At 29.2% G+C, this 21,655-nt stretch overlaps 1 protein-coding gene across 1 annotated transcript; it reads right to left on the bottom strand.

The window, feature by feature from the left end:
- Positions 1-375: 375 nt before the first annotated feature.
- On the bottom strand, positions 376-19,071 carry LOC111422470 (uncharacterized). The gene is made up of 4 exons (XM_023055658.2): positions 18,938-19,071; positions 18,751-18,880; positions 18,158-18,692; positions 376-1,763 (listed from the first exon to the last, which is right to left on the bottom strand). Exon 4 carries the CDS (start codon positions 1,761-1,763, stop codon positions 582-584), a length of 1,182 nt encoding a protein of 393 aa, XP_022911426.1. The 5' UTR covers positions 18,158-18,692; positions 18,751-18,880; positions 18,938-19,071; the 3' UTR covers positions 376-581.
- Positions 19,072-21,655: the final 2,584 nt, after the last annotated feature.

Raw genomic sequence — 21,655 nt, 5'->3', positions numbered from 1 at the left:
ATATAATTTTTTAATTGATTTTTTTTATTGCAATTTTAACTAATTATTTATTAATTAATTTTATTAATTAATAAATTTTTATAAAAATAAATTAAATTGAATAAGATTTCTTCCGTAAACAATTTTTAACCCCATCTAGCGGAGACTATCCGATTATTTTTTGACATTTTCGTTAACCTATCGTATTTCTTCCTAAAATTGTTAAATTTTACCATAAAAAAGTAATTTCGGCCTAAAACCCCATCAAAATACTTACATCAACACCCAAACTATGTATTTAACGTGATTTTAGATTCTACAAAGTGATTTCTTTTCTTAAATCCAGTGTATGAAGAAAATATAACCTAACTTTAAGATGTAAGAAAATTGGGATGATTTATTTCAAGTAAGTACTAATTTTATTAAATTTAATGATATAAACGCAAGATAATTCACATTAATTTATTAAGAAATCAAAAAGTCAACCTCATTAGACATTTACAATTACATTACATACGATTTTAATTAATCAATAACATTATCTTGACTAGATTAATACATTTCCAAGATTTATTAACGTTTTAACTATAAATATGAATAATTTAAGTTGTTTCTTCATCGTGACACATTTCAACATCAACGGAAGGGCTCCCAACGGAATCATCAACATCCGTAGAACTAGAATCTTCAAAAGTAGCTTTATTTTCATTCGGTTTTGAATGTTCCATATAATCAACAACGAGTTCCAATCCAATCAAAGCCCTTAAATCGTTCACCCTTTTTTTCTCCTTCTCCTCCTCGTCGTTCGTCTCTTCCACTTCAACTTTACTTTCAACTTTATTCTCCTCCTCCTTACTTTTAACTTCATCGTAAATTTTACGAATATTCTTCGTGATATAATGCGATCCAATTTTATTTTCATTTTTCTCAAAACCCATCGATTTCACATCAAACTTAGTCGGCTTTGTTTCCGTTGTTTCAAATTTGCTTAAATTCATTGGATTTTTTTGATTTGGAACGGAAAAAGCCGAGGAGTGTTTGTTGACTCGGAAATAATTTAGTGGGTTTAAATTTTCTTCTTCTCTTTGTCTTGAATCTGTTTCGGTTCGTTCGATTTTATTGCGTTGTTGTTCTTCGTCGTGTTGTTGATTTTGATTTTGTTGGTAAGAATGTAACATTTCTTGGTGGTTGTTCATTTTTCGGTCGTAAATGTGACCGGAAACTCTAAGATCTATGAAGAAATGTAACGGATCTATTCCGTAAGGATTTGTTGGATTACTTGGGTGGTACATCGGGGGATACCAAACTGGGGGTAAAACTGGTGGTAACATCATGTTTTGGTCGCATGATGGTTGAGGATTAGCGAAAAAATTTTGTTGTTCTTGACTCATTGAGGTCGTTGGTAAGTTTTTTCCCATTGTTAATTCTAATGGTCGTTCTTTGTTGTTGACGCTTTCTTCTAAAAGTTGTTGGTGTTGTTGAAATTCGTTAATTCTTGATGATTGGGTCCAAGATCTTTTTCTGGCGCGTTTTTGGCCAACTCCGGACATTCCGCAAGGTTGCCTTTGGGAATTCTCAGCTTTCGCTTGAACTAAAGATCTCAACATCTCGCTGAAGAAATAACTATTTGGTGTTAAAGGAATGTTATATAAATAAGGAGGTGTGGCTGCGAGTAATCTTGAAACTAAATCGGTGTTTCTTAATTCCGATAAAGATGTTTTTGTGGATTTCCCCGGAAGTGAGAGGGGTTGAGGTGGAGATTGCTGTAAATTAGCTTCGTTCATCTGAAAATGAAAAAAATAAATTTTTGAATTAATAAAGTTAAGTGGAAAGTTTTGGGAAAATAGCGAAGAATACGGTCCTGTTAACGCACTCCTCCATCTAGTAGGGGAAGGGAAATATTCGAGGCCTCAATGCACTCAGGCTCACGTATACACAAATCGAAAACAATGGGTCGTGCGTTTGAATGGCCGGATCCGTACTCACTGACGGCTCATTGTCCGTGTTTTTTTCTCATTTTCTGGGCCCTCCTTTTGTTAAGGGAGATGGACTGGGACGACCAGACGAGCTTTTTACTGTTGAAAAACGTCTGTCCTACTGAATCGTGTGACGTGTTCAAATCCGCTTTTAATGTTCATTTAAAAAATAAAAAAAATCATGAATAAGAATCGTCTAAGAAAGAAATTTTAACTTTAAATTATTTTGATTCTAAACAATTTTTGGTGGAGGCGCCGAAAAAGCAGTTGCCAAATAAATTTTCTCAAAAACACAAATATTTATTTAATCCATAAATGATTAACTTGGTAGACATGCTTCAAATAGTTTAAAAATTGAAAATTAAGTCTTAATGAATGTTTTTAATTTCACATTTTTGGATTGAAGAAGTTTTATCAAATATTCTTGGACTGATCTTTAATTCTAGATCCAAAATTTAGCTTAACTTGAATTTTTTGACACTTTTTGAATTGTGATTATATTCTCTGATAAAAATTCTTTCGATCTATGAAGTTTCAATGAAGTTTTATCACAATTTCTTTGTTTGATGTTTTATATTTTATTGAAAATTCACTTTGATGCAAATTTTTCTTGAAGCGATGTTATATTTTGCGATAAAAATTAGTTATTTATTTAGACAATGAAGTTTAATTGAAGTTTTGTCTACGTATCCTGTTGTTTTTTCTATTATTCCTTAATATTTGATTAACAATTCAACTATAGTTGCACCTTTTTGAATTGATGTTATACAGTGTGTCACACAAAAAACGCCCCAACCAATTTGATACCTCGTTCATGAAAATCAGAAGGTAAATGACAGAGGTACAGCATGGGGCGTTTTTTGTGTGACACCCTGTATATTTTCTTATTAAACGTATTATCTTATACGTATTACTTATCGTTTAAAATTGAAGATAGCCTTGGAAGAAATTTATTTATAGCATGAATCATAGTTTTCATCAAACCATTTCATTTGATACCTTGCTCATGAAAATCGGAATGTAAATGACAGAGTTACAGCTTGGGGCGTTTTTTGTGTGACACCCTGTATATTTTCTTATTAAACTTAATTAATTCTTTGGATCCATGAAGTTTTATCAAATATCCGTAGACTGATCTTCAATTCTTGATCCAAAATTCAGCTTAACTTGCATTTTTTGACACTTTTTGATTTGTGGTTATATTTTCTGATAAAAATTCTTTGGATCTATGAAGTTTCAATGAAGTTTTATCACAATTTCTTGGTTTGATGTTATATACTTTATTGAAAATTCACTTTGATGCGAAGTTTTTTGAATCAATGTGATAAAAATTAGTGATTTCTTTAGACAAGGAAGTTTAATTGAAGTTCTGTCAACCTTTCCTGTTGTTTTTCTGTTATTCCTTAATAATTCATTAACAATTCAACTTTAGTTGCACTTTTTTGAATTGATGTTATATATTTTCTTATTAAACTTCATTAATTCTTTGAATCCATGAAGTTTCGTTGAAGTTTTAGCAAATATTCTTGGACTGATCTTCAATTCTTGATCCAAAATTCAGCTTAACTTGAATTTTTTGACACTTTTTGAATTGTGGTTATATTCTCTGATCAAAATCCTTTGGATATATGAAGTTTTAATGAAGTTCTATCACAATTTCTTTGTTTGATGTTATATATTTTATTGAAAATTCACTTTGATGCGAAGTTTTTTTTGAATCGATATTATATTTTGCTATAAAGCTTAGTTATTTCTATAGACAATGAAGTTTAATTGAAGTTTTGTCAACATTTCCTGTTGTTTTTCTGTTATTCCTTAATATTCGATTAACAATTCAACGTTAATTGCACTTTTTTGAATTGATGTTATATATTTTCTTATTAAACTTAATTAATTCTTTAGATCCATGAAGTTGATGAAATATTCTTGGACTCATCTTCAATTCTTGATCCAAAATTCAGCTTAACTTGAATTTTTTGAATTTTAGTTATATTTTCTGATAATAATTCTTTGGATCTATGAAGTTTGAGTGAAGTTTTATCAATTTTTTGGTTTGATATTATATATTTTATTGAAAATTCAGTTTGATGCGAAGTATTTTTTTGAATAGCTGTTATATTTCGCCATAAAAATTAGTTATTTCTTTAGACAATGAAGTTTAATTGAAGTTTTGTCAACGTATCCTGTTGTATTTTCTGTTATTCCTTAATATACTTATAACAATTCAACTTTGGTTACACTTTTTTGAATTGATGTTATATATTTTCTTATTAAACTTCATTAATTCTTTGAATCCATGAAGTTTCATTATAGTTTTATCAAATATTCTTGGACTCATCTTCAATTCTTGATCCAAAATTCAGCTTAACTTGAATTTTTTAACACTTTTTGAATTGTGGTTATATTCTCTGATCAAAATTCTTTGGATATATGAAGTTTTAATGAAGTTCTATCACAATTTCTTTGTTTGATGTTATATATTTTATTGAAAATTCACTTTGATGCGAAGTTTTTTTTGAATTGATGTTATATTTTGCTATAAAGCTTAGTTATTTCTATAGACAATGAAGTTTAATTGAAGTTTTGTCAACATTTCCTGTTGTTTTTCTGTTATTCCTTAATATTCGATTAACAATTCAACGTTAGTTGCACTTTTTTGAATTGATGTTATATATTTTCTTATTAAACTTAATTAATTCTTTAGATCCATGAAGTTGATGAAATATTCTTGGACTCATCTTCAATTCTTGATCCAAAATTCAGCTTAACTTGAATTTTTTGAATTTTAGTTATATTTTCTGATAATAATTCTTTGGATCTATGAAGTTTGAGTGAAGTTTTATCAATTTTTTGGTTTGATATTATATATTTTATTGAAAATTCAGTTTGATGCGAAGTTTTTTTTTGAATAGCTGTTATATTTCGCCATAAAAATTAGTTATTTCTTTAGGCAATGAAGTTTAATTGAAGTTTTGTCAACGTATCCTGTTGTATTTTCTGTTATTCCTTAATATTCTTATAACAATTCAACTTTGGTTACACTTTTTTGAATTGATGTTATATATTCTCTTATTAAACTTCATTAATTCTTTGAATCCATGAAGTTTCATTGAAGTTTTCACAAATTTTCTTTTGGCGTAAAGTGTTCGATTGAAAATTGAGCTTTACTTCAACTTTCATGAATTAATCTTGTTATCTAGTTAAAATTAATTGATTGGTGAAGTTTCGTTGAAGTTGTATCAATGTTTCTAAAACTTCTAAGACTTCAATTCAACGTGAAGCTTTTTAAAATAAAGTTATATTTTTTAAGAAAAATTGATCAGTACCATGAAGCTCGCTTAAATTTAAATGTACCCATAAAGTTTTGTTGAAGTTTTATTAAAATTTCTTCAATTCATAACAAATAAATAAATAAAAATTGAAGTTCTCCCCCTATAGTCTTAATTTATTCATATTTTTTTACAGAAAAATGAATATTTCTTGTTTTCATAAAGTTTCTTAGGTTCACTAAATGTTTGATGAAGTTTAATCGAAGTTCCTCAAATTAAAAATTGAAGTTCTTAGATACTTTTTCCTTTTTTTAATGAGATTTCTTGGTCCAACTTTAATTTTTCATTAATTTTTTCCCTGTCGAAATTGAAAACGTCTAAATTCATGAAGTTTTCTACCAGAAATGTTTATTATGATTAGAAATTAAAATTTCGAAAGTTGATATTATATTTTCTAAGAAAAATTAAATTATTTTGGGTTTATAAAGTTACATTAATTCTTATTAGGCCAAAACTTCAACTAAAAAATGTAACTTCATTGAAGTTTCTTGCATCAAAACTTATTTTTTTATCAATTCGAATCAAAATTTGGGTTAAAAAAGACAGTTTTTAAGTTTAGTTAAGTTTATTTTTTTGTTACAAACAAAATTGACCTAATTTGTGAAGTTTCGTTGAAGTTTCTTGGTTTAAAATTAGCTTTTCGGCTGAAATTCGGTTAAAATAAATTTTCAAGTAAAAATTGAAATTCTTCACAGATGTAATGATTTCTAAGATTAAAATGATTAAAATTAAGGATCTTAGGTTCATGAAGTTTCATGAATTTTTTTATTTGGAAAACTTCATTTAAAAAATGTGATTCATGTTTGCACCCATTTTAAAGGTTTTTTAATAAACAATACATCATGAAAGAACACCATGAAGTTGTCCATGTGTCTATATTATATGATAACTAACTTCAGGTTTAAAATGTCAACCTCAATTTTGATATATTTAGAATCTTCATTAAAAATCCTTTAAAATGAGTACAAACACGACATATTTATCTTCAATATTAATGAAGTTATGGTCAACTTCCGGTTAAGAATGTCAACGTCAATTTTGACATATTTGTAATCGTTGTGAAAAATCCTTTAAAATGAGTCCAAACACGATATGTTTAATTCCAATATTACTCGAGATATAAGCAACTTCCGGTTTGAAATGTCAATGTCATTTTGACGTATTCTTAATTTTTATAAAATGTCTTAATATTTGTCACAAAAACAAAAAAATTCAAAAATTAAGGTTGGTATTAATATTTAACAATTATATTGCTTTCTTCATTGTTGCCAACTTCGGGTTTAATGTTTTTTTATTCTAACTTTTTTGTTTTTTGAGATAAATGCGTCATGTTTGGACTCATTTTAAAGGTTTTTTAATGAAGATGACAAATATGTCCAAATTGACGTTGACGTTTCAAACCGGAAGTGATTCTGTATCCATTAATATTAAAGTTAAATATGTCGAGTTTGGACTCATTTTAAAGGATTTTTTATAAAGTTGACAAATATGTCAAAATTGACGTTGACGTTTCAAACCGGAAGTGATTGTGTCTCCATTAATTTTTTTGAATCGATGTTATTTTTTTACGATAAAAATTTGTTATTTCTTTAGACAATGAAGTTTGTTGAAGTTGTTGAAGCTTTTGGTATTTGATATGATATTTTGAGTTAAAAATTGAGGTTGAAATAAATTTTCAAGTAAAAATTAAAATTCTTCAAAGATGTAATAGTTTCTAAGATTAAAATAACTAAATTAAGAATCTTAGGTTGATGAAGTTTCATTAATCTTTCTTAGTTGGAAAACTTCAATTAAAAAATGAGATTCCATTGAAGTTTCTTGCATCAAAAACTACATTTTTCGCCAAATTGAAGCAAATTTGAATTAAAAGTTAAAGTTTTTAAGTTTATTTTTTTGTTATCAATGAAGTTTAGTTGAAGTTTTTTGGATATAATAGATAATTTTACCTTGTTATTAGAGTTATTGTTGTAGTAAAAATGTTTTTTGTTATTAATTTGTATTGAATTTAAAAAACTTTCCTTTCAACATCATCGTGGAGTGGTGTATTTCAAGGTGTGGGTTGAGGTTTCATTACGGTTGTCCAACTTCCTGTTCGCGGACACGTTTTGTTGTCCATTTGGAGAGTTATCAGCACCCGGGGCCGTGGCAGAGTTCACGGAAGTTGAGCCCTTTTCAAACGTGGGGAACGCGATACGGCGTTGACCCACCTCCAAAGGCGTCTCGACGCTGCCCGTCGGGGCGCAACAGATCTCATCGTAACCAAAGCGACAAACAGAACCGGACTCGAAAGACAAAAATTTAAAAATAATTTTTTTTAATAAATCCGAATAAAGGCGGTATTTTATTAGCTGGTTGAATTCGGAGGGATTTGATTTAATTGAAACTCTCTCGAAAACCTCGCGGATTCCCTTGCATATTATATCGCTTAAGCCGCTTATAAATCGCCACCCTTACAAAGGCACAAAAGGATCCCCTTCATCCCCCGAAACTTAACCGCCTCCCGCTTTATGAGTATCTTTTCAGTTTCGTCCAGTTCATATTGAAGTTCTGAACACCTGGGAAATTCTAAGACTTTACGAAAACTTATTAGCATTATTCCGTCGCGTCGGCGAATGGAGATTAGATCTCTATTTCCTCTCTCTTCTCAACGTCATCGTCAACGTCTCATCCCCTATTTTAGCGTTGCTGCATCCAGCTCCTTATTACATTAAAACTTGTGGCGTCTTAATCCTTAATTGAAAATCTGAATCTCTCGAACAATCAAAAACTTAAACGCCGCTTTCAAATTAAACTTTTAGATCGTAATTAAATTTAAAAGAAAATTCTTTCCATATTCCTCGAAAAGTTACGTTTTATTTGCTGCATTATGTTGATTCGTATCTGGCTCTTCGTTCTGAATTCGTAAAATTCAAAGGGGGGAAACGACTACGTTAAGCGATTTCACGACGAAAACGCGACGTCGATTCCCGTAGATAGAATTGAGTGTGTTTTCTTGTAGTTGGGGCTGATGCTACTCGTTCTTTCCATTTCAAGGCGCGTTTCGCGATACCCAAATCGACGTCTATTTGCACGTTTTTGAAATTCTATTCTGTTCCTTTTCAACGATGACAAATACGATTTTTTTTTTAAATAATCCATAAAAAAAGATTAAATCATTAATTTAATGGGGATGTAATAATAATTTATGGAAATGTCTAAAGCACTACTTGAACAATCTATGGAATGGCTCTAAGATTACTTCCCCCGAGGATCCCAAAGGAACGTCCAAGACGTCACATCTCGGTTTCTGGTCTTGACAATTAAGTTATTAATTGTTCTGTGCTGTTATTATCTTTGAAAAGGGGGTATTTCGGTTTCGAGATTACCTCAAAATTAATTTTGATGAGTAGTTTGACCGCGTTATACATCACTTATCGTGATGACGTCTTAGAAAAAATGTAGAATACTGAAAGACCTAAAATACTATCTGTTTTAAAGGTTAATGCTAAGCGCCAATCACGTTATACGATTTCAAGTCCGATTTGCACCAAGAAATTCTACAATAGAAAAAAAAATGAACCTACAAATTCGGGCCAGTTAGCTAATTAATTTAATTTTTAAATTTTAATTTTATTATTATATTCGTAATCTTCATTAAACAACCTTTAAAATGAGTCCAAACTTGACGTATTTATCTTAAAAAACCAAAAAGTTCGAACTTTCAACTTTTATTTTGACATATTTGTCAACTTCATAAAAAATCCTTTAAAATGAGTCCAAACTCGACATATTTAACTTTAATATTAATGGAAATACAATCACTTCCGGTTTGAAACGTCAACGTCAATTTTGACATATTTGTCATCTTCATAAAAAAACCTTTAAAATGAGTCCAAACATGACGCACTTATCTCAAAAAACAAAAAAGTTAGAATTAAAAACATTAAACCCGAAGTTAGCAACAATTAATTTAAAGTCAAGTTAATTTTTAAATATTAATACCAACCTTAATTTTTATTTTTTTTTATTATATTTTTGTTTTTGTGACAAATATTAAAACATTTTATAAAAATTAAGAATATGTCAAAATGACATTGACATTTCAAACCGGAAGTTGTTTATATCTCGAGTAATTGGAATTAAACGTATCATGTTTGGGTTCATTTTAAAGGATTTTTCACGACGATTACAAATATGTCAAAATTGACGTTGACATTCTTAACCGGAAGTTGACCATAACTTCATTAATATTGAAGATAAATATGTCGTGTTTGTACTCATTTTAAAGGATTTTTAATGAAGATTACAAATATGTCAAAATGAGGTTGACATTTTAAGCCTGAAGTTAGTTATCATATAATAGATAAATGGACAACTTCATGGTGTTTTTACATGATGTATTCTTTATTAAAAAACCTTTAAAATGAGTCCAAATATGACTCATTTATCTTAAAAAACAAAAAAGTTAGAATAAAAAACATTAAACCCGAAGTTAGCAACAATGAAGATACCAACTTAATTTTTAAATATTAATACCAACCTTAATTTTTATTTTTTTTATTATATTTTTGTTTTTGTGACAAATATTAAAACATTTTATAAAAATTAAGAATATGTTAAAATGACATTGACATTTCAAACCGGAAGTTCGTATATCTTGAGTAATATTGGAATTAAACGTATCATGTTTGGGTTAATTTTAAAGGATTTTTCACGACGATTACAAATATGTTAAAATTGACGTTGACATTCTTAACCGGAAGTTGACCATAACTTCATTAATATTGAAGATAAATATGTCGTGTTTGTACTCTTTTTAAAGGATTTTTAATGAAGATTACAAATATGTCAAAATTGAGGTTGACATTTTAAACCTGAAGTTAGTTATCATATAATAGACAATAGACGAATGGACAACTTCATGGTGTTCTTTCATGATGTATTCTTTATTAAAAAACCTTTAAAATGAGTCCAAACATGATGCATTTATCTCAAAAAACAAAAAAGTTAGAATAAAAAACATTAAACACGAAGTTAGCAACAATGAAGATACCAACTTAATTTTTAAATATTAATACCAACCTTAATTTTTATTTTTTTTTTTATTATATTTTTGTTTTTGTGACAAATATTAAGATATTTTATAAAAATTAAGAATATGTCAAAATGACGTTGACATTTCAAACCGGAAGTTCTTATATTTCGAGTTATATTGGAATTAAACGTATCATGTTTGGACTCATTTTAAAGGATTTTTCACGACGATTACAAATATGTCAAAATTGACGTTGACATTCTTAACCGGAAGTTGACCGTAACTTCATTAATATTGAAGATAAATATGTCGTGTTTGTACTCATTTTAAAGGACTTTTAATGAAGATTACAAATATGTCAAAATTGAGGTTGACATTTTAAACCTGAAGTTAGTTATCATATAACAGACAAATGGGCAACTTCATGGTGTTCTTTCATGATGTATTCTTTATTAAAAAAACGTTTAAAATGAGTCCAAACATGATGTATTTATCTCAAAAAACAAAAAAGTTAGAATAAAAAACATTAAACACGAAGTTAGCAACAATGAAGATACCAACTTAATTTTTAAATATTAATACCAACCTTAATTTTTATTTTTTTTTTTTATTATATTTTTGTTTTTGTGACAAATATTAAGATATTTTATAAAAATTAAGAATATGTCAAAATGACATTGACATTTCAAACCGGAAGTTCTTATATTTCGAGTTATATTGGAATTAAACGTATCATGTTTGGACTCATTCTAAAGGATTTTTCACGATGATTACAAATATGTCAAAATTGACGTTGACATTCTTAACCGGAAGTTGACCATAACTTCATTAATATTGAAGATAAATATGTCGTGTTTGTACTTATTTTAAAGGATTTTTAATGAAGATTCCAAATATGTCAAAATTGAGGTTGACATTTTAAACCTGAAGTTAGTTATCATATAATAGATAAATGGACAACTTCATGGTGTTTTTACATGATGTATTCTTTATTAAAAAACCTTTAAAATGAGTCCAAACATGACTCATTTATCTTAAAAAACAAAAAAGTTAGAATAAAAAACATTAAACACGAAGTTAGCAACAATGAAGATACCAACTTAATTTTTAAATATTAATACCAACCTTAATTGTTATTTTTTTTTATTATATTTTTGTTTTTGTGACAAATATTAAGACATTTTATAAAAATTAAGAATATGTTAAAATGACATTGACATTTCAAACCGGAAGTTCGTATATCTTGAGTAATATTGGAATTAAACGTATCATGTTTGGGCTCGTTTTAAAGGATTTTTCACGACGATTACAAATATGTCAAAATTGACGTTGACATTCCTAACCGGAAGTTGACCATAACTTCATTAATATTGAAGATAAATATGTCGTGTTTGTACTCATTTTAAAGGATTTTTAATGAAGATTCTAAATATGTCAAAATGAGGTTGACATTTTAAGCCTGAAGTTAGTTATCATATAATAGATAAATGGACAACTTCATGGTGTTTTTACATGATGTATTCTTTATTAAAAAAACCTTTAAAATGAGTCCAAACATGACTCATTTATCTTAAAAAACAAAAAAGTTAGAATAAAAAACCATTAAACCCGAAGTTGGCAACAATGAAGATACCAACTTAATTTTTAAATATTAATACCAACCTTAATTTTTATTTTTTTTTAATTATATTTTTGTTTTTGTGACAAATATTAAGACATTTTATAAAAATTAAAAATATGTCAAAATGACATTGACATTTCAAACCGGAAGTTGTTTATATCTCGAGTAATTGGAATTAAACGTATCATGTTTGGGTTCATTTTAAAGGATTTTTCACGACGATTACAAATATGTCAAAATTGACGTTGACATTCTTAACCGGAAGTTGACCATAACTTCATTAATATTGAAGATAAATATGTCGTGTTTGTACTCATTTTAAAGGATTTTTAATGAAGATTACAAATATGTCAAAATTGAGGTTGACATTTTAAACCTGAAGTTAGTTATCATATAATAGACGAATGGACAACTTCATGGTGTTCTTTCATGATGTATTCTTTATTAAAAAACCTTTAAAATGAGTCCAAACATGATGCACTTATCTCAAAAAACAAAAAAGTTAGAATAAAAAACATTAAACCCGAAGTTAGCAACAATGAAGATACCAATTTAATTTTGAAATATTAATACCAACCTTAATTTTTATTTTTTTTTTTATTATTTTTTTGTTTTTGTGACAAATATTAAGATATTTTATAAAAATTAAGAATATGTCAAAATGACATTGACATACTTAACCGGAAGTTGACCATAACTTCATTAATATCGAAGATAAATATGTCGTGTTTGTACTCATTTTAAAGGATTTTTAATGAAGATTCCAAATATGTCAAAATTGAGGTTGACATTTTAAACCTGAAGTTAGTTATCATATAATAGAAGTTTTATAACTGAAATTAATCTAGTGTTAGTCACTTTGTCGCACTTTCTTTTTATTTTTAACGTGTTTTTTGTTAAAATTTCGTTTTTCTCAACATTATTTATTTGTCGCTTAATCAAATGATGCATAACGCGGATTAGTTGTAATATTTAGAAATAAAATTTCTCCGTTGTTTATTCTTATCTTACATTTTCGTCCTAAATTAATCATCTTCTCAATTCGAATTAATTACCAAGTCTCATCTCCCCGAGGAAAACTCAAACCATCAAGTTTGCTAATTATTTCGCAATCCAACAATCTGTCTCTTTTCCCTTTTCACTCAAAAACTTTTCCCCCCAACTTCCAAGACAGTAAACCTCTCCCCCCTCCGTATTATTTTTCGACACTTATCAAAACGAAATTGAATTAATTCAGACTTCATCATCAAACGGAGGAAGTCGTAAAAACTTGAGGCGCAATTAAATTCTCTCAAACTGTCGTTTCGCATGTTGAGTCGTTAAAATAGTAATCATAGTAATTTGCTTTGTTTGCGAAATTTACGATCAATTAGCTTTATACACAACATTTAAAAATTACCCTTCTAAAAATAAATGTGTAACTTAACGCCCCGTTTTTGTTGGAATTTTCTCGTTAATCCCCTCGAATCTTTTAAAGCCTTTTAAAAAATTGTCGCGACTTAAACGAAATCGTTTTTTCTAATTTTAACTCGGATATAAAGTATAAAATAAGAAGTAGTAAAAAAGAAAATGGTTGGTTTGAACTCGGAAGAGGTCGAAAAGAAATAAAGAAAAAGTGGGAATAAAAGGAAAACAGAACGTAGCAACTGCCGGAAGTTGATTGGAGGGTTACACATGTGACGAAGTGAGGGTGAATGTAACCCTACGGAACGCGTGACCTCGGGTCAGAAAACGAATGCGTTGAGGGACCAACTTTGTGACATCTGGAAATTGAAAGGAATAAAAAAGAAAATATGAAATAATATGGAAAAATTATTATTTGTTTTGAAAAATTATTTAGGATAATTTTATACTTTGCAATTTGGGAACATATTGTGATGCACAAATCCTACATCTCAGCATATTTTGAAGAAAATATTATGACTGCGATCAAGCCGAGGCCGCTTGCGGCCGAGGCAATACAATTAATACAATATTATACTGTCTCAGTTGTCTAATTTTTCCTTCTAAATAAAGCCGAGGTCGCCTGCGGCCGAGGCTGAATAATTGATACAATATAATACTACCTCGGCTATATGCGATCATTGTTTTATGAAACAATCAAACATTTTCTCTTTAAGTTAAGCCGAGGTCGCTTGCGGCCGAGGCAATATAATTAATACAATATTATAGTCTCAGTTGTCTCATTTTTCCGTCTAAATAAAACCGAGGTCGCTTGTGGCCGAGGCTGAATAATTGATACAATGTAATACTGCCTCGGCTATATGCGATCACTGTTTTATGAAACACAATCAAACATTTTCTCTTCGAGTTAAGCCGAGGTCGCTTGCGGCCGAGGCAGTACAATTATACAATATTATACTGTTTCAGTTGTCTAATTTTTCCGTCTAAATAAAGTCGAGGTTGCTTGCGGCCGAGGCTGAATAATTGATACAATATAATACTGCCTCGGCTATATACGATCACTGTTTTATGAAACACAATCAAACATTTTCTCTTCAAGTTAAGCCGAGGTCGCTTGCGGCCGAGGCAGTACAATTAATACAATATTATGCTGTCTCAGTTGTCTATTATTCGCGTTTTTCTTTTAAAACTAATTTAATACAACTGTTAATTTACACCATTATTAAAAAAAAACACTGACTAAAGCATAGCAGTGATCACTGCTCGAGAAATAGCAAATCAAGAGGAACATAACGTAGTTTATACTATTAACCTAGCTGCTATGCGACAATAGTTGTAATACATTTTCCGAAGGTACTAAAACATTAAAAAATAACGAAAATAATTTTTTTTTTTAAATTATAAGCGATCGTGAAAATTTTTTCAAGTAAAAGTTATGTGAAATTATGCAATTTACCCAACTGAAGGAAAAAAGATTATAGATTTTAAAAAATAGCGAAATTAGTACTCACATCCGGTATAACCGGAAGTACAAAGAGAATGATTTCATGTCGTAATCATTCTCAAAATAAAAAGTCACTAATAATAAAAAAAATATCGGGGTGAGCCACTTCTGAGGGACACCCGGTATGTTGACATATCTATTTAACTTTTGTTTTTTGTATAATAATTAGTTGGCGTGCCATAGCACGCTACAGTAATATTTCCAGTAACTAAATAGTTGAGGTTAAAATTAAGATAAGATTTTAACCAAGTACATATTTATTCTAAAAACGTGCTACATAGTAATTAAATAGAACAAAACACCTTTTGTAGGCAAATAAACACCCCACAACATTTTTTATGCACCTTTTCTTTTTGAATAACGAAAGCTCAAACGTCAGTGTGACATATTTATCAAAACATCATATAACAAAACTCCCTGTTAATTTGGCCAACTTTACAACAATTTGACAAGTATTATAGAAAAAAAATTAACTATAGTTACTATATCAACGTGAGTTTAGCCACTACTATAATCAAAATTTTGAACATTGTCGCTTACTATTTTGGAATTGAAAATTACATACATGCGATACTTCATTGGAAAGCTCAAACGTATGCTCTTTTCAGTAACATCATAATCAAGTATAGTTTGTATTTAAAAAACACAACTTTGTGTTGTATCTCAAAAATCATCAAGTATGTTTAAAACTTTTCAACGGCAGTATATTCTACTTAAAAGTGTCTTAAGAACGTATCAACCCCATTTCTCTAATTTGAAAAATAAATGAAATATGAGCATTTTTTTAAATCACGAAAATTTCACTTTTTGGCTATAACTTAAAAACAAAAAAAGATAGAGGTTTGGTGTTTTCGGGATTGGATTAGAGACCGGGACATGGCACCTATTTTTTTCGTATCTCATATAGTTTCTAAAATACCCTATAATAATACCCAAATTTGACCACCCTGTATAGGGTGGTTCAAATTCGATGTCCGAATAGGCTAACTCGGAAACTATAAGAGTTAGAAAAAAAGTAGCTTACATGCTTTGATTATATATAATATGGATTGAGCTAACTGAATATATCTACTAACAAAAATGTTGCTCAAGGTGAATAGACGCAGATGGAAAGCGATAATGTGAAAGTGTAACAAAGACAGATATATTATATGTCAGTACGCTTCTATATCTATCTAAATGAAAACAACCACTGATAATTTGCTTATTAAATTCGTTATTTTGTTCTGATTACAAAAATATAGGGTTTAATAGGTCTATTTCGTATTGTTTTAGAATAAAAATAAACTTTTTTTTTAGTGTCGTCAAAGAAATTAAATTTACAGTTTCCTGTAAACTATAACTAAAAATTAAAAAAACATATTTCTGATATTTGAAACAAATACATTTGTTGAACTATTTAATTTATATTTGTATTACATTTGTAGATTGCATTATTTCATATTTTTTTTATTTTATTGTTAATTCATATTTTTTATTAATATTTAATATTATTATGAAATTATTGATAGATGGCGCTCATATATTTTTTTTAATTCAAATAAACGTAGCAACATTTGTTTGTAGGTATTCAAAAATTTTCTGAAGTGTTAAATTAAAAATCCTGTTTTTTGAGATGGATTACGAAAATTGCGAAAAGTTTAACATGTTAGAATGTTACATATTAGAAAATAAAGTAAATTTTACATACATTTTTAATAGCATAATTTTTAGTTATAGTACCGTAATTTACAGGAAACTGTAAATTTAATTTCTTTGACGATTCTAAAAAAAAAGTTTATTTTTAGCTTTATTCTAAAACAATAAGAAAGGTCTATATCTTAACTTAAATAACGAATTTAATAAGCGAATAATCAGTATCTCAAAATCTAAAACCGAAAACATTTTTTTCACGTCATCAAATTCTCTGTAAAAAAGTGTCCATATAATGTCTACCTATAATAATAACCAAGATTATTGCTCTTGCTGGTTTTACGATACTTTCAATTTTGGCCTCTAGGGGAAAAACAAAAGACGATAGCGCTTTGAGGTTTTTGGCATTAGTAGTTTCTCGAAAAACGAGATCATGGCATGTAAGCTACTTTTTTCTAATTCTTACAGTTTCCAAGATAGCCTATATCCAAGATAGATTCGGACATCGAATTTGAACCACTCTGTACACAATATGTTTTATATCGCTATAATTTCAACTGTACTGCCTCGGCCGCAAGCGACCTCGCTTTAAGATGAAACAGATAATGTATGATGAAGGGATTATGAATCAATTAACAACATATGAAGTAGTGCTTCGGCCGCAAGCGACCTCGGCTTAACATAGGAGGTAGAGAATGTACACATGTATTGTGTAGACATAACATCAATTGTACTGCCTCGGCCGCAAGCGACCTCGGTTTAAGATGAAACAAATAATATCTGATGAAGGTATTATGAGTCAAGCAACAATATATGAAGTAGTGTCTCGGCTTGGCATAGGAGGTGGTGAATGTACACAATATGTTTTGTATAGATATAATTTCAGCTCTACTGCCTCGGCCGCAAGCGACCTCGGCTTAAGATGAAACAAATAATGTCTGTTGAAGGCTCGGTATAGATGAAAAAGAAATTATGGCATTACGATGATAAAAATAAAACAAAAATTCAGGATTAAAGAAAATGACGAACAAATCACCTCGATAAATATGTATTAAAAAAGTGATTAAAAAGACATAAAACGAACTAAAAAAAAATCATTTACGACTCAAAACTAAAAGAAGCTCGCAACACTTGATAATAGAATATTTAAACCTTAATTTTTTTTTGTCCTATTATTATTTTCATAAAGCATCTAAAAAAAAGTAGTATAAAAAAATTCATCGTTGGTTTTGCATTGGAAAATCGTCTCTGAAAGCGAAAATCTCCGTTCGCGTAGTATTTATTTGCAATTTTAATGCGCCCGTCGGTATCACTCTGTATGATACGCTTTTAAACTCGAAGATCAAAAGAGTTTTACAGAACGCGTTCAACGTCAACGTTCATTACGCCAAATGCTCTATATGTAGTATGTACGCGCACAATTTTTCCCCACCCGTTTAATTACCGGATATAGTACATCTAACCACTATTTAATTCACAATTTAAAAAGAATTTTGATTCTAGGGGAAAATTGTAATAATATTTCGAAAGCGGTGGTTTCGAATAACGCAAAGCTTTGTAAACTTCGCTCACAATCAGTGATTTTAGGCACGTGCCGAATACTATGTTATTTAATACTGGCTTTAATCAAATAATAAATAAATCGGACGTTATTTATTTATTTTTAATTTTGGGGTAAATTAAATTAAAATATCTCACCTTTAAAATTTTTGAACCACTAATAACTTTTTTTAAAACACTTTATTTTTATCAAGGGGATGTTTCAACCCCTCAAAGTTTCCCGCGCGACTACGGAGATGATAATAATAGAAAAACGTGTTGCACCCTCTCGTCTCGGTCTTGTTCAGTGAATCACTAATCCGGCGATAATTCGAGTTGGTTAGAACCGCGTGCGTTTTCCGGGATGCCACGTGTAATACACCCGAATCACCACCACCACAGCCGTCGTCGTCGTCGTCACGCATCCACCCTCGCGCGTCCGGGGGATAACTTTAAATGTGACAATAATTGCCGCGACTCTCGAGGTGTATCCAGGGGGGTTCCCCCGGAAAATGCAAGGTAGTGATAGAGGTGGAGGGGGAAAAGATAAAAATCACCAAAAATTTATTTTAATTTAATCACATTAATTCGAAATAAATTAATAATCGAGTAGAGCCAAACCGACCTCTCTTAATTGTTTCTCCAAATCCAAAAAATCCTCAACATATTGCCTCCTCAATCTTTGCCTTCGATTCTATTTAAAAAAAATCATCAAAATAATCATTAATTTATTAATTTTAAACGTTACGAACGCATCGATTTAAAAGATTGATATTCATCAACTCCTCCCTCATCGGCAAAACCATGGGGTATAACCCAAAATGTTGTTGGGGGTTCAAAAAATAACTCCTATCCGGATCTTTCGCCAAAATCGCATTATTACTATCAAAAATCAAAAAGAATTAATCCCAATTAAATTAATTCAACTACATCACTTACAGATACCAAACTTTAGTCTCAAAAGTTTTCATCTTCAATTTCAATGTTAAAAAGCCTTTTTTTTATTCTGTTATGATATGATCGAATTTGATTTATTCAAAAATGAAACTTCACTAATTTTTTTTGTTTCACAATGAGATCTACGATCTTAAAATTGCATTAAATTTTTTTTTATTTCCATTTACGGATGAGTACCACTCAATTGGCGATGATCGAATCATCCCCAATACAGGCAATATCGTGCTGCAATCGTGAATCCGATTAAAAGGGGCCCTAGCGACGGCTCCACCATGGTGGCGGCAGCATCACACGCCGCCTTAACTCGCCACAATTGAATTACTCTCGAAATCGGGGTTTGAAACGCGCCGTCGTCGCGATGGGGGTGGCACCAAATACGTCCGCCCCCACCTTCTCGGTTTGATTCACCAACACCTGACGGGGAGCGAGATCTCCAACTTTACCACTTGGAGATATTCCCACGAAGATTTTTCTCTGAATAACTCCTTTTTACTTTTTTGGTATATGTATATCATTTTTTATATCTCAATTCAATGAGAATTGAGTTAGTTAAGATTTATTTTGTGATATTTTTCATTAAAAATCCTTTAAAATGAACCCAAACACGACCGATTTTGCTTTAATTTGAGATATTTTGACACTTTATAAAATACAAGATGGCCGAAAACAAATGATTCACAAATAACACAACGTATAATAAAAAAACGTTTAAAATGAGCCCAAACTTGACATATCTAAGTGTTGTAACACCCGAGATATCATTTTTTTTATAAAATCAAGATGGCCGAAAACAAAACACTAATTAATTTTGACATTTATACCTTTTTGAGTGAAATTTATTATAAATATAAGGTGTGATATATCAAATCGAGTTAAAATATTCTGATTTTTAAGGAAATCTTATGTTTTTTGATGAAACAAAATTAAAACGATGTGTTTATGTTTAATTTTCAAATATTTTTAACCTTCATAAAAAAAATGAATCCAAACTCGACCTTTTTTGGTCTTAATTTGCGATATTTTGACATTTCATGAAATCCAAGATGGCCGAAAACAAATGATTCACAAATAACACGACGTATAATTAAAAAACGTTTAAAATGAGCCCAAACTCGACATATTTAAGTGTTATAACACCCGAGATATCTTTATTTTTATAAAATCAAGATGGCCGAAAACAAAACACTAATTAATTTTGACATTTATACCTTTTTGAGTGTAATTTGTTATAAATATAAGGTGTAATATATCAAATCGAGTTAAAATATTCTGATTTTTAAGGAAATCTTATGTTTTTTGATGAAACAAAGTTAAAACGATGTGTTTATATTTAATTTTCAAATATTTTTAACCTTCATAAAAAATGAATCCATTCGCGACCTTTTTTGATCTTAATTTGTGATATTTTGACATTTTGTGAAATCCAAGATGGCCGAAAACAAATGATTCACAAATAATACGACGTGAAATTAAAAAACATTTAAAATGAGCCCAAACTCGACATATCTAAGTGTTAAAACACCCGAGATATCTTTATTTTTATAAAATCAAGATGGCCGAAAACAAAACACTAATTAATTTTGACATTTATACTTTTTTAAGTGAAATATATCATAAATATGGGGTGTGATATATCAAATTGGGTTAAAATTTTCTGTTCTTTAAGAAAATTTTATTCTTATTGATTACAAAAATTCTTAAATTGAGGTTAAATTTTTTTCCTCTTTAATTTTTAAATATTTGTTATCTTCATAAAAAAATCTTTAAAATAAACCCAAAAGCGACCTATTTTGTTAATAATTTGTAATACTTTGACATTTTGTGAAATCCAAGATGGCCGAAAACAAATGATTCACAAATAATGCGACGTGTAATTAAAAAACATTTAAAATGAGCCCAAACTCGACATATCTAAGTGTTATAACACCCGAGATATCATTATTTTTATAAAATCAAGATGGCCGAAAACAAAACACTAATTAATTTTGACATTTATACTTTTTTAAGCAAAATTTATGATAAATATGGGGTGTGATACATCAAATTGGGTTAAAATTTTCTGTTCTTTAAGAAAATTTTATTCTTATTGATTAAAAAAATACTAAAATGAGGTTAAATTTTTTTCCTCTTTAATTTTCATATATTTTTAATCTTCATAAAAAAATTCTTTAAAACGAAACCAAACGCGACCTATTTTGTTAATAATTTGTAATACTTTCACATTTTGTGAAATCCAAGATGGCCGAAAACAAATGATTCACAAATAATGCGACGTGTAATTAAAAAACATTTAAAATGAGCCCAAACTCGACATATCTAAGTGTTATAACACCTGAGATATCTTTATTTTTATAAAATCAAGATGGCCGAAAACAAAACACTAATTAATTTTGACATTTATACTTTTTTAAGTGAAATATATCATAAATATGGGGTGTGATATATCAAATTGGATTAAAATTTTCTGTTCTTTAAGAAAATTTTATTCTTATTGATTACAAAAATTCTTAAATTGAGGTTAAATTTTTTTCCTCTTTAATTTTGAAATATTTTTAATCTTCATAAAAAAAATCTTTAAAATGAATCCAAAAGCGACCTATTTTGTTAATAATTTGTAATACTTTGACATTTTGTGAAATCCAAGATGGCCGAAAACAAATGATTCACAAATAATGCGACGTGTAATTAAAAAACATTTAA

This window comes from Onthophagus taurus, chromosome 3, assembly GCF_036711975.1.
Source record: "Onthophagus taurus isolate NC chromosome 3, IU_Otau_3.0, whole genome shotgun sequence".
NCBI classification, from domain to species: Eukaryota; Metazoa; Arthropoda; class Insecta; order Coleoptera; family Scarabaeidae; genus Onthophagus; species Onthophagus taurus.
This window is presented reverse-complemented; position numbering and strand designations above follow the sequence as displayed.

What these genes read in the sequence shown, in the direction of transcription:
- LOC111422470 (XM_023055658.2), bottom strand. Translation starts at nt 1,763, where the DNA reads ATGAACGAAGCTAATTTACAGCAATCTCCACCTCAACCCCTCTCACTT.